This window comes from Euleptes europaea, chromosome 18 (genome assembly GCF_029931775.1).
Source record: "Euleptes europaea isolate rEulEur1 chromosome 18, rEulEur1.hap1, whole genome shotgun sequence".
In the NCBI taxonomy this organism is placed as follows: Eukaryota; Metazoa; Chordata; class Lepidosauria; order Squamata; family Sphaerodactylidae; genus Euleptes; species Euleptes europaea.
Genome location: NC_079329.1, coordinates 8,770,995 through 8,784,706, shown reverse-complemented (window position 1 = coordinate 8,784,706; position 13,712 = coordinate 8,770,995). Strand labels below are relative to the sequence as shown.

The following is a 13,712-nucleotide window of genomic DNA, read 5'->3' as shown; positions in this document are numbered from 1 at the left end:
AAGCAGAACTTGGAAAATAGCACCCTTCTGGCTCAGCCAGGCTCAAGGCAGATTGTGGGGTTTTTGCAAACCCACACTGCTTAAGGTGGGCCACTCAGATGGGCATCCCGTTTGCCAAGAGCATCGAGCTGTGCCACACGGAGAACAAAAGGACCCCAATTCCCAGAGCTTGGCCTCGATGCGCATGCACACCTGTGCATGATGCGCATGCACACCCGTGCATGAAGCGCGCCAACACAGCAACAAAAGATGCACACATACAGAAGTGTTTTGGGGAGCGTACTCATATGACCTTGTGCGTACAACGAGTAAGACTTCTGAATGTGTGCAGGAAAGGGGTAGTTGGGGACTAAGGACAGGGTGGGGGGATTGAGGGTTGAGTGTTGAACATTCATCAGAGAGCAGGAGCCTGTACACGTGTGTCATTTGTGTGGGCAGGTTGATTGCATGTGTAAACAATACAGCAGGGGATACAGTGTTAATAGATTGTAGTGTGTGCATATGAGGGATTTGGTACAGGTTAGGCACACGTGTCAAGATCCTGGGGCACGCACATCAACCGGGGGTGGGGAAGCAGGTGGGAAGAAGGAGAGGTCACAGAGGGCTGGGGTAGGAGCGGACATGCCTGCCGCGCATGTGCCCAGATGGTGAGCGGCACTGCACATCTACAGAGAATGTCTCGTTCCAGGGTTCCACGGAGCAGATCCTGTGCACGGGTACGGGTAACTTGCACACTGCAGCAGAGGTGGACGGAAATTTCAGCGGGCGGGTAATGTGGTGGGGTACGGGGGGCGCATAAGTATCAGCTGCCTGGCTCCCCTCCCCCCCACCCCATTAAAACCACACTGGATCAAACCGTTGAGAAGGAACAACAGAGAGAGGAGGAATGAGAGACGGACAGAAAACATTCACGCAACTTTCGAAAGTATAAAGGCAGCACGTGGGGGGGGAGGTGGATGAGACTGGAGTGCAGATTTGTGGCGAGGGGGGTGAGGGGAGGGAGGGAGGGAGGGGGAGAGGGAGAGAGAGAGAGAGAGAGAGAGAGAGAGAGAGAGAGAGAGAGAGAGAGAGAGAGAGAGAGTCCGACACCATACAATAAGCTGCCTACCTTGCGAGCCAGCATTTCAAGGCTGGGTGTCTCCCCCCAATCCCCTCCCCCCCAGAGCATGGTACCAACTGTGGCACTGACCAATGGAGAAGAGGGAGAGACGGCGCAGTGCATGATGGGAAGAACACCCCCTTCCCCAGCATCGTAAAGCAACAAGGCTACCCCAGGCCCCACTTACTCCGTGGCTCCGTCCTGGAATGGGAGGGGAGGGCGCAGGGGTGGAGCGAGAGGTGGCCTGTCCCCCCCTTACAGGCCAGACCGGGGTGGGGGGGACGCAACCCTCCACCCTCTTCGCTGCGCACATTAAGGGGGTGGAGACGCCACTCCGGTTCAGTGCATGGCTTTAAGTAAAAAGGTTCTCTCAGAGTCCGTGTTCCGGTCCGGTCGTCCGATCGGCAAGGCCGAGTTTCCCCGCACCTCCACCCCAGGGCGGGTATTAGCTGTCCTTCAGCAGCAATTTCTCCTCAGGGCAACGGAAAGGAGGCCCGGTGGGCGCCGAGCCGGGGGCGGGAGGGACGGAGGTGCTGTTGGAGGCGGAGTCCTCGGCGAAGCGAGCGCAGGCCTCGGGCGTGACGTGGTGGCAAGAGCGCAGGTCGATGAGGGAGAGGCGAGGGCAGCGGCGGAAAAGGGGCAGACACTGGTCCGTCAGCCGGTTGCACCCTGCGAGGCAAGGAGGGGGGAGGGTGAGTCAAAGGCCTTTTACAGTTGTGGGGGCAGCCGTGATTCACATCAGGGGGCCCCGTGCTGTGGGGAAGGAGATGGCCCCTTCCTTCCCCGCAAATCTTATCTACATGATTGTTAGAGGTAGGAAAGAGTAGGAGTCCAGTAGCACCTTAAAAACTAAGAAAAGGTCTGGTAGGGTATGAGCTCACGAAAGCTCATACCCTGCCAGAAATTTTGTTAGTCTTTAGTCATACCCTGCCAGAAATTTTGTTAGTCTTTAATTTTATTAGTCTTAGCAGTAGAAAAGGGTAGGAGTCCAGTAGCACCTTAAAGACTAACAAAATTTCTGGCAGGGCGTGCACTTCAGCTCACTTCTTCAGATACAGCTAGAATGTGAGTCCATCTATCCTTAAGTAGAGACGAGTGAATCAGACACACAGTGGCAGTATAAATGTCAAAAGCAAGTAAATGACACTAGCAGGTGTGACTGGATAAGGTGTGATATGCAGAGGGGTAATAGGCTTGGAGAAATTAGTATTGGTGGTGAGACAGGAATCCCAGATCTCTATTCAGTCCAGGAGAATGCATTGTCTTGAGCTTCAATATTAGTTGTAATTCAGCAGTCTAATGTCAGATGGACTCACATTCTAGCTGTATCTGAAGAAGTGAGCCGTGGCTCATGAACGCTCATACCCTGCCAGAAGTTTTGTTAGTCTTTAAGGTGCTACTGGACTCCTACCCTTTTCTACTGCTAGTGACAGACTAACAACAGCTACCCACCATGATCTATCTACATAGATAAAGGACAGGCAAGCGTCTAGTCCTCAGGAACGCAGAGAGACTTGGGAAAAAAGGCAAAGAATTGAAAAAGAGAAAACGGACACAGAAGTGCTGGGTGAAGTTTTTTCAAACCCAAGGACCACCAGGGCAAGCACAGGGAAATCTTAAGAGGGCTTGCATAGCTGTATTCCAGACTTAAACCGGTTTAAGAGTCACTCCCTCTAACCAGGAATATTCAAAACCACTTTGGTGTGTCTGTGTGTGTGTGTGGGAAATGCTGGAGACCTCTATTGGAAAATTCTCAGCACCCTCAAACATTCCTAGAAATCTATGGCTGACTGATACATTGCTGAAGGCAGTTTCCTGGCTGCTGTTCAGACTCTTCCAGATATGAACACAAGCAGTTCTTATCTCTCTTCAGAACAAAACAGAACAGATCGAGAGCCACTGTGGAGTAGCGTGTGAATGTCCACAGCAAATAAATGGCATTAGCAGGCGTGATTGGCTCAGGTGTGATATGCAGAGGGGTAGTAGGCATGGAGAAATCAGCATTGGTGATGTGACAGGAATTCCAGGTCCCTATTCAACCCCGGAGAACGCATTGTCTTGAGCTTCATTATTAGTTGTAATTCAGTCTCTCTTTCTAATCTCCCTTTGAAATCCTTCTGTAAGAGAACTGCCGCTCTTAAGTCAGCAACTGAATGTCCCGGTAGGAAGGCTGGCTACCTGAGAGTTACAGGGCAAAAGACAGGAATGCTTGCCTGGAACAGAAAGGAGCTAGTTTCAAAGGCATCAGTAGGGATGGTGACGCGTGGGGCTCTAGAGCTTCACAGCGGGGCAGAAGTTCCTGCCTACCTTAGAACCGGAATCACCCATCTGTCTCCAAGATGCCCTCCGCCTCAGAGTGAGAAGGAGCAAACCTCCATGACGGGATCGAGACCCACATCTGAGGCAAGGGGTTCCCAACTCACCTGCGAGGTTGAGTTCAGTGAGGGTTTCTCGGAGCGGGGAGTTAGCAGCGGTCAGCAGGTTAACAGACTGGTCGCCCACGTGGCTGCAGTGGCTCAGGTCCAGTTTGGCAAGCTGGGGGGTGTGCCGGATCACCAGGCGCAGCGAGGAGTCCGTGATGTCCAGCCCGGAGAGACGCAGCTCGGAGACGTTCTGGAGCCGGCCCCGACTGTCGGTCTGGCCTAGGGGTTGGGAGAGGGGAGGGGGGACAAGAACGGGCCAGAGATGAATTGGGTCCAGCGGCCCGTTTCAAGCAATATTTTCCTTGCCTGTTGAAAGATGCTGGATGAAAATGATTTATTTATTTATTACTTATTTATTATATCAGTCGTATAGCCCCGCTCTACCCCGGCAAGCCAGGCTCAGAGCGGCTCACACAAACCTTAAAACAGGGGTGTTGAACTCAATTGTTACGAGGGCCATATATGACATAAATGTCACTTGGCCAGGCCATGCCTCGCCAGCCCAGATTGAGAGGGGGGAAGTGGCTGTCTCTGCTGTCTCGCAGGCCGGATAAGAGCTCTCAAGGGGCCGGCTCCAGCTCCTGGGCCTTATGTTGGACACCCCTACCTTAAAACATACAGCAGAAACCATAAAATCACATACAACAGTGAGTTAAAAGCACCTTAACATATTAAAACCATAATTTTATATTTAACATGTTTCTATTAGGATTAAAGATTACTAACTGAAGAAGTCATTTCACGAAGAAAGTAAAGAGTATTAACTGAAGAAGGAATTTCTTCTTCAGTTAACGAGTATATACCCAGGAACTTGTCTTGAATATCCATTAGGGGAACTGACAACCTGAATGCGTTTGTATAATACTGAACACTATCTGCGCAATTGACAACCTGAATTAGTTGGAGAACTATATTTTGAATATCATTTTGTAGTTTGAATTTGTTTGACTTATCCCTATTTTGAATTCCTTGAATTTTCTCTAAGCATATGTTTATGCTGGAACTCCACCTGTATTTTTTTTTGTCTACTTTAAAGAGACTGACTTTAGAAATCTGCAATGGTATGTTATGATTTTTTTTTTTTTATAAGAAGTACTACTGGATGCTTTTGCACCACCTAGAGGTTGGCAACTGTAGCGGACCTAATGGGGGGGGGGGAATCTCTGAACCCAGTCCTCCAGCAGCAGCAGCAGGAGGAGGAAGAGAAGAGTTGGTTTTTATATGCTGACTTTCTCTACCATTTATGGCTTACAATCACCTTCCTTTCCCCTCTCAACAGACGCCCTGTGAGGTGGGTGGGGCTGAGAGAGTGTGACTAGCCCAAGGTCACCCAGCTGGCGCCGCTCATGTGGAGGAGTGGGGAATCAAACCCCGTTCTCCAGATCGGACTCCACCAAACCTCCGCTCTTGACCACTACACCACGCTGGCCACCAATCAACAGTGTGGAAGTCTGATGATGTCTCAGAGGAACGAGGGCAGGGAGAGGGGACAGTAAGGAGGTGGGGGAGACCTTCAGCTCAGCACAGGAGAGAGCAGCGGAGGGAGAGGGAGGAGCCAGTGACTGGCTGGAAAATGTGAAGAAGTTGGCCCATTTCTTAAATGTGCGCTTAAATGCTGCAGTGCACACGATTCCGTGGCTGCCGATGCTCCACCCCTAGTTACTGACTCTGTTGCTATGGAGCAAAGGTTCTATGATTCTTTCCCTCTCTGTGTTGCATCCATGCAGCATCTTGTCATTATTTCCTGGCCCTGAGCATATGGAAGTTTATGTTACTCTCACTCTTAAAAGAGAATTCAGACTGCTAACATCGTGTGCGGCAGTTTCGATAAATAAATATTATAAATAAATGTGCATGTGTTTATTCAATTTTACGGTCCTTAGACAAACATAAAATGTTTGCAGGGACATTGCCTTACCCAAACCGGCAGTATAAAACAATACCTTTTGATTCAAACACGATACAAAATATTAAAGGGACCAGGCAGGTAGGCGGTGTGAAAGACCTCTGCCTAAGACCCTGGAGAGCCGCTGCCGGTACGAGTAGACAATACTGACTTGGATGGACCAAGGGTCTGAGTCAGTATAAGGCAGCTTCATGCGTTCATGTGTTCAAATGACAGCTCTCACCAGGAAACTGCATTGCTTGGGGAAATACTCCCCCTTCAACCTACCCAATGCCATCTGCTCCCCGGTTACTAATACAGCCAACCATCCAACTTCATGGACTGTGGCAAAAAACCTTTCCACCCCTACCACACAGGCCGCTTGGTTGTCTGCATTTCCACCCACGTGGAATACACTGGATAAGATGCAATCTTCACCATGGAGGGAGAAACTGTGGCTGAAAAAAAGGGGGCTGTGGCTCAGTGGTAGAGCATCTGCTTGGCATGCAGAAGGTCCCAGATTCAACCCCGACATCTCCAGTTAAAAGGGAGTAGGCAAGTGGGTGATGTGAAAGACCTCTGCCTGAGACCCTGGACAGCCGCTGCCAGTCTGAGTAGACAATACTGACTTTGATGGACCAAAGGTCTTATCCAGTATAAGGCAGCTTCATGTGTTCAAGTAGGTACAAAAAACAATACAAAAATGTAGTTTGGTGTTTATAAGGTTCCATAGTGTAGCGGTTATCACGTCTGCTTTGCACGCAGAAGACCCTGGGTTCGAGCCCTAGCGGAACCACAAAGTCCATTTTTGGGGAGGGGCTGTGGTTCAGTGGTAGAGCATCTGCTTGGCATGCAGAAGGTCCCAGGTTCAATCCCCGGCATCTCCATTTAAAGGGACCAGGCAGGTAGGGGATGTGAAAGACCTCTGCCTGAGACCCTGGAGAGCCGCTGCCAGTCTGAGGAGACAATACTGACTTTGATGGACCCAAGGGTCTGATTCAGTAGAAGGCCGCTTCATGTGTTCACGTGTTCAAAACTGTTCACGCCACACGTTGTCGCACTGTCTGTTCCCCCCCCCTCCTAAATGTCTGCCACACACCCCTTCCCCTCAAGCAACCTGTGGGGTGGATCCAGCTTTACCCGGCTTAGTGTCTGTGGCAGGCAGCAGCAGCTCGCGGAGGTGGGAGTCCTTGACATCCTCGATCCAGCGCAGGTCCAGGAGCCGCAAGGAGGGGAAGCTGGCGGTGCTGAGAGCCGACACCGAGCACCAAGAGCAGCCGGTCAGGACGAGCTCCTTGAGGCCTGGGCAGGCGAGGAGGAGACAGGAGAAGTGAGCTGCGGAAAAGCCTAGCCCTCTCGCTCCTCCCCTTGCCCGGGCCACCCATCCTCTTCTCGCCCCAACGCGACAACTCCAACGGCCCTCAGAGGTCCGACCCTCCTCAGCTGACCCTTCTCCCCGGGAGCTATAAGTCCTTGTCCTTCACTCTGATTCTCCCCATACCTCACTTTCCCTATTTGTAATTTTCCCCTGACTTCTGAGAATGCACAAAACCTGAGCCGGGATCCAGGAGTCTGTGGATGCACCAGAGCCCTGCCTCTAAGTGCTGGGGGGGGGGGGGACCTTTAGACCGGTGAGAGGTGTAGCACAGGGAGGGGAAATTGGTGACACCCCACTGGGCATGCCCAGAAATTCTTTCCCTGCTAAGAAGGTGCAGAAAACAGCAACCAACATGATCGGGCACTAGAGCAACTGCCCTATGAGGAGCGGTTAAAACGCCTGGGGCTGTTTAGCTTGGAAAGAAGGCGGCTAAGGGGAGACATGATAAGAGGTCTAACCGGGAAATTCTGGTTACGACCCTGTTTCCAAACCTCCGCCTCACCCCCATCCTTCCCAAGGGCCCACTTGTCCAGCATCAATCCCACGGAAATCAAGAACGGCCAGTGACTATCCCAGCAAGGTGGCCCCCCCCCACCCCCTTCGCAATACCTTGTAGCCTGTTGAGGAGCCACATGAGCTGCTTCTTGGAGATGTTGGTCCAGCTCAGGTCGAGGCTGGCCGGCTGCCGGCGGATGATGCCACTCAGCATGGAGGGAGTGATGGATTTTCGACGGCTCAGGTCAATGTGCGTCCAGAGCCGCTTGTCACAGCACCTGGCAGGGAAAGAAGAAGAAGAGTCAGTTTTTATATGCTGACTTTCTCTGCCACTTAAGGAAGAATCAAACCGGCTTACAATCTCCTCTCAGTTATGTCACGCTGAGAGCCAGCATGGTGTAGTGGTTAAGAGCGGTGGTTTGAAGCGGTGGACTCTGATCTGGAGAACCGGGTTTGATTCCCCTCTCCTCCACATGAACGGCAGAGGCTAATCTGGTGAACTGGATTTGTTTCTCCACTCCTTCGCATGAAGCCAGCTGGGTGACCTTGGGCTAGTCACATTCTCTCAGCCCCACCTACCTCACAGGGTGTCTGTTGCGGGGAAGGGAAGGAGATTGTAAGCTGGTTTGATTCTTCCTTATGTGGTAGAGAAAGCTGGCATATAAAAACCAACTCTTCTTCATCTTCTCTATGACTTAAGGAAGAATCAAACCGGCTTACAATCACCTTCCCTTCCCCTCCCCACAACAGACACCCTGAGAGGTAGATGGGGCTGAGAGAGCTTTAAGAGAACTGTGACTATCCCAAGGTCACCCATTTGGTTTCATGTGTAGGGGTGGGGAAACCAACCTAGTTCATCAGATTAGCCATCCTCCGTTTATGTGGAAAAGTGGGGAATCAAACCCGGTTCTCCAGATCAGAATCCACCGCTCCAAACCACTGCTCTTAACCTCTATACCACGCTGGGAAAGAGAGAACAAGCGAGTTCAGGCCAGGAGACGCACGTGTTAAAACACAGCCGCAAAGACCGAAGGGAAGGTTTAGCTGGTGGCTCAAGGCATGAGGCCAGCGGTCTCCAAAACTCTGTCTGGAGGAAGCTTGGGGGGGGGGGGTTCCACGACATTTCAGGTGTTCTTCTGTGAGGAGGTGCGTCCCTCAGTTTGCTCATCTCCTACCAAAAATGTGCAGCCTCAGCATACGCAGTCATGACACACGCTTAAGGTCAAAGAAGAAGAGCTGGTTTTTATATGGCGACTTCCTCTACCACTAAAGGGAGACTCAAACCAGCTTACAATCACCTTCCCCTCCCCACAACAGACACAACAGGTGGGGCTGAGAGAGCTCTAACAAAGCTGTGACTAGCACAAGGTCACCCAGATGGCTTCGTGTGTGGGAGTGGAGAAACTAACCCGGTTCACCAGATTAGTGTCCGCCGCTCATGTGGAGAATCAAACCCAGTTCTCCAGTTCAGAGTCCACCACTCATAACCACTACACCACGCTGTAGGTGAGCTACTGGGAAAACCGCACATGGATCTGCCTATTTTTTATTGCTAAATAGCAGGGGCGCGTCGTGGTGGATGGAATCTGGTCTGTGTGGGGAGGGGGAGAGACAGCACAAAGTGTCTGTGTGCGTGTTATTTGGGGTACCTAAAGGATTGGTTACATGCACCTTAAGTCATTAGCAGATGTCCTTCACTTCATGCACCTGTTTTCCCAAGTGCGGCAGGCGGCCTCCAGAGAGAAGGCCCTCAACCTTGGCTGCTAGCTTGCCACCCTGCAAATTTAATTTTTTTTATTCAGGCCTGTTTCACTTGTTCTTCGTCCGCCTCCTTTCACACTGCTCTCCTCCCCCATCCCACTGGTTTCAGGGCTCCTGCCTCGTTCTTGGGTTTTATGGAAGGAACAACATGGCAAATTGGAAACAAGACACAGAGTAGTACTTCAAGCGAACCGCTGGACCGTCCATTCGAAAAGAAACAAGAAATGTACAGACCTCATCAACGCAAGTGCTGTTAGAATTGTTTCAAACCGGTGGTGCAAATGCAGATTTTGGTTTTTTCCCCCCAAGCATGACAGAGAACAAAGAGTCAAGTCTGATAAAAGATTCTTGGAAAGACCAGCATTCAAATGCTCGGTGGTCTTTGTTTTCTACTTCTGCCTCCTCATCACTATTTATTGGGTTTTAATGCTGTTTATTTACAACCATGAGTTTTGAATAAATGTGCAAAATGAAAAACTGTATTTGAAAACTTTGTTTTGCTAATAAGCTATATAGAGATTATTCTTGTTAAAAAAAGGAATGCATATCTCAGTTTGTCTGGCCCTCAAAAAGCTTCCTGCAGCTGCCGTGGGCCCTGCTTGAGAAAATTCAGGCGCCGTTCAAACCATGCTGCTTCAGATAGGTGAGGGAAAGGGTTTGCTTCCTCTCCCTCCGCCCCACATTCTGTGCAGAAATCTCCTGCATCTACTCTAATGCAATTCTGAATGCACCCAGGAGACCCAACCGTGTTCACCCTAGAACATGGGTTCTCAACGGGGGGGGGGGGATTTCTCCCCCGGGGGGAATTTTAGGGTGCCAGGGGGTGGGGAATTGGGACATTTTGCTGAAGTGTAATGTCTTGTAGATTATGTACAATCTGTAAAATTGTAGTTGGTTTTCAATAACTGTTAGGCTATCTTGGGAAGGGGGAAATTATATTCTGAACAGTGGTGAAAGGGGAGAATGGAGCAAAAAAGGTTGAGAAGCACTGCCCTAGAATATAACCACAGTCCTTTACAAAAATTGCATCGTAGGCACGCAGGCCTTCTGTGGCGAGCAAGTCAATGCGGACAGGGCTGCCTCGAGGTAGAATCCTTGAATGTGGTTGCTTTAGTCAGTTAAGACGTGGGGACAAGTGAGACCACACTTGGAATAGTGTGTACAGTTCTGGTCACCACACCTAAAAAAGGATATTGCAGAGCTTGGGAAGGTGCAGAAAAGAGCAACCAAAATGATCAGGGGGCTAGAGCAACAGCCCTATGAGGAGCGGTTAAAACACTTAGGGCTGTTTAACTTGGAAAGAAGGCGGCAAAGGGGAGACATGATAGAGGTCTATAAAAATTATGCATGGTATGGAGAGGGTGGACAGGGAGAAGCTTTTCTCCCTATCCCTTAATACTAGAACACGGGGACAGCTGCTGAAGCTGGAGGGTGAGATTTAAAACAGACAAAAGGAAGTATTTCTTCACACAATGTGTGTGTGTTAAGTGCCGTCAAGTCGCTTCCGACTCATGGCCACCCTATGAATCAGTGTCCTCCAAAATGTCCTCTCTTTGACAGTCTTGCTCAGGTCTTGCAAATTGAGGGCTGTGGCTTCCTTTATTGAGTCAATCCATCTCTTGTTGGGTCTTCCTCTGTTCCTGCTGCCCTCAACTTTTCCTAGCATGACTGTCTTTTCTAGTGACTCTTGTCTTCACACAACGCATCGTTAAATTGTGGAACTCCCTGCCCCAGGATGTGGTGATGGCTGCCAACTTGGAAGGCTTCAAGAAGGGGAGTGGACATGTTCATGGAGGATAGGGCAATCCATGGCTACAAGTTAAAATGGATACTAGTCAATATGCACACCTATTCTCTCCAGGATCAGAGGAGCAGGCCCGCTATATGAGGTGCTGTGGAACACAGGCAGGATAATGCTGCTGAAGTCATTTTTTTGTGGGCTTCCTTGAGGCACCTGGTTGGCTGCTGCGTCCAGACTGTTGGACTTGATGGGCCTGGGTCTGATCCAGCATGGCTTTTCTTATGTTCTCATGTTCTTACGACAAATTTTAACTCCCTAGGTTGGGGGCTCAGAGCATACTTGGTTAATTTTTTTCAAAGTTTTGGTGAGCTGCCGTTAACGGTGCAGAAAGGTAGCTTGAACTGATTATAACTGAAAATTACCTCCCGCTTATCAGTTTCCTCAGAAGAGGCACTGACAGATGACATTTTGATAAACATGAGACAATTTTCTCCCGCTATCTTGTTAGCCAAAGACAGATTTAACCAGCTAAAAATTACAGACTGAGCTGAAGCAAATTCTACAATGGTCACATAGCCTGGGAAAACTAAAATTAATACTGGGGAATAAGAATAGGTAATGTCAGGGAGGATGTAGTGGAAAGGGGGCAATTTTTCTCCTGGTGTTATTTGAAAGGTTTTTCGAGCCCAGATGCCACCAGGGTTAGCAACATTTCATAGACTTATTTGCCACATAAAAGTCATTTGTTAGGGCTGGGTATAGTCTGCCATTATGAAACAATCAACTCCCCAGATCATTTCCAGAAAGCAAAATAATGCTGCCCAGACCTGACTATAATGGCCCAGACTAGCCCAATCTTGTGAGATCCCAAAAGCTAAGTTGGGTCAGCCCTGGGTAGTACAAGGAAGCCAAGGGTCTCTACGCAGAGGCAGGCAATGGCCAACCACCTCTGTTCATCTCTTGCTCTGAAGAAGAGGAGTTGGTTTTTATATGCCAACTTCCTCCACCACTTAAGGAAGAATCAAACCGGCTTACAATCTCCTTCCCTTCCCCTCCCCACAACAGACACCCTGTGAGGTCGGTGGGGCTGAGAGAACTGTGACTAGCCCAAGGTCACCCAGCTGGCTTCATGTGGAGGAGTGGGGAAACCAACCTGGTTCACCAGATTAGCCTCTGCCAGCATGGGGTGGTGGTTTGGTGCGGTGGACTCTGATCTGGAGAATCGGGTTTGATTCCCCACTCCTCCACATGAGCGACTGAGGCTAATCTGGTGAACTGAGTTGGTTTCCCCACTCCTACACATGAAGCCAGCTGGGTGACCTTGGGCTAGTCACACTCTCTCAGCCCCACCGACCTCACAGGGTGTCTGTTGTGGGGAGAGGAAGGGAAGGTGACTGTAAGCCGGTTTGATTCTCCCTTAAGCGGTAGAGAAAGTCGGCATATAAAAACTAATTCTTCTTCTTCATCATCTTCATGTGGAGGAGTGGGGAATCAAACCTGGTTCTCCAGATTAGGGTCCACCACTCCAGACCACCACTCTTAAATCATTACACCACGCTGGCTCTCACCTTATGGGGTTGCTGTAAGTTGGCTGTGACTTGACAGCACTTTCCACCACCACCAACATAACGCTTCCCCTCCAACACACACACACATTCTGCAGGGGGATGCAAATATGCACCTAGCTGCTTTTCATGGTTTGGCCTTTGTTTGCACATGGGGAGGGGCAAAGTCCTCTTTGGAGGAGTGCCATGCGAGAAATCCGGGCAAACTGACAGGAGGAGCGAGCGGATCCCAGCTGTACCTGGAGGCCTGACTGAAAAGTCACGCTTTCGGGTGAGAAATGCGGCCCATCTATTTTCCACACACCTGAAGCTTTGTCTAAATTGCGCTGCTACACGTGCAGAATTGGTTTGGGTTTTTTAATATGTCAACTTTCTCTACCACCGCTTACGGGAGAATCAAACTGGCTGACAATCGCCTTCCCTTCCCCTCCCCACAACAGACACCCTGTGAGGTAGGTGCGGCTGAGAGAGCTCTAAGAGAGCAGTGACTAGCCCAAGATCACCTTGCTGGTGTCATGTGTAGGAGTGGGGAAACCAACCCGGTTCACCCGATTAGCATCTGCCGCTCATGTGGAGTTCTCCAGATCAGAGTCTTCTGCTCCAAACCACCACTCTTAACCACTACACCACACTGGCTCTAAGCAGACCAGCCCAATGCCTGCCCAGGCTATGGATCGCTGTGCCTCATAAAAAGTAGTCCGCGAAGCGGCCGAGAGCCCCGTTTGGACGAAACAGTCGGAACGGGGAAGACCTTTTACTGTGTCAACACTGTGTCGAAACCAGGGCTGAGGTGCTGAAGGAAGGGAGCAATATTGACACCGCCTCAGACAGTCAAGGGTTTCCTGGGCGGGGGAGAGAACCGACAGCCCTGCGGGGCAGCTGATTCCTGAAACCCTGGCTGAGACCAAGAGAAAGCCGAGCAAGAGAAGCGGTGAGCGGAAAAAGGGAGGTCCCATCTTATGTCACCCAGAGCCAGAAGAAAGGTGCCCAACTAAGAAGGCCACAGCAGAGAGCCAGGGTGGTGTAGTGGTTAAGAGCGGTGGTTTGGAGTGGCGGACTCTGATCTGGAGAGCCGGGTTTGATTCCCCAATCCTTCACATGAGCAGCGGAGGCTAATCTAGTGAACTGGGTTGGTTTTCCCACTCTTACACACAAAGCCTGCTGGGTAGCCTGGGGCTAGTCACAGCTCTCTCAGCCCCACCTACCTCACAATGTGTCTGTTGTGGGGAGGGGAAGGTGATCGTAAACCGGTTTGATCCTTTCTTAAGTGGTAGGGAAAGTTGGCGTATAAAAACCAACTCTTCTTCTTCTAAAAAGTTCGATCATGAGAGCTGTGTCCAGTGAGCTGCCTGGGTGCAGGAAACA

The 13,712-nt window shown here is 50.4% G+C and overlaps 1 protein-coding gene across 3 annotated transcripts in view; it reads right to left on the bottom strand.

Moving 5' to 3' along the window:
* Positions 1 to 1,393: 1,393 nt before the first annotated feature.
* The window catches only part of FBXL19 (F-box and leucine rich repeat protein 19), a 36,770-nt gene continuing 24,451 nt past the window's right edge, over positions 1,394 to 13,712 (bottom strand). For all 3 annotated transcript variants that reach the window (XM_056863854.1, XM_056863853.1, XM_056863855.1), the window contains 4 exons: positions 7,395 to 7,558; positions 6,548 to 6,709; positions 3,523 to 3,741; positions 1,394 to 1,768 (listed from right to left, as the gene is read on the bottom strand). In XM_056863854.1, the coding sequence (XP_056719832.1) occupies positions 1,545 to 1,768; positions 3,523 to 3,741; positions 6,548 to 6,709; positions 7,395 to 7,558 (769 nt within the window). In that variant the 3' untranslated portion in view covers positions 1,394 to 1,544. The remainder of the gene's footprint in view (positions 1,769 to 3,522; positions 3,742 to 6,547; positions 6,710 to 7,394; positions 7,559 to 13,712) is intronic.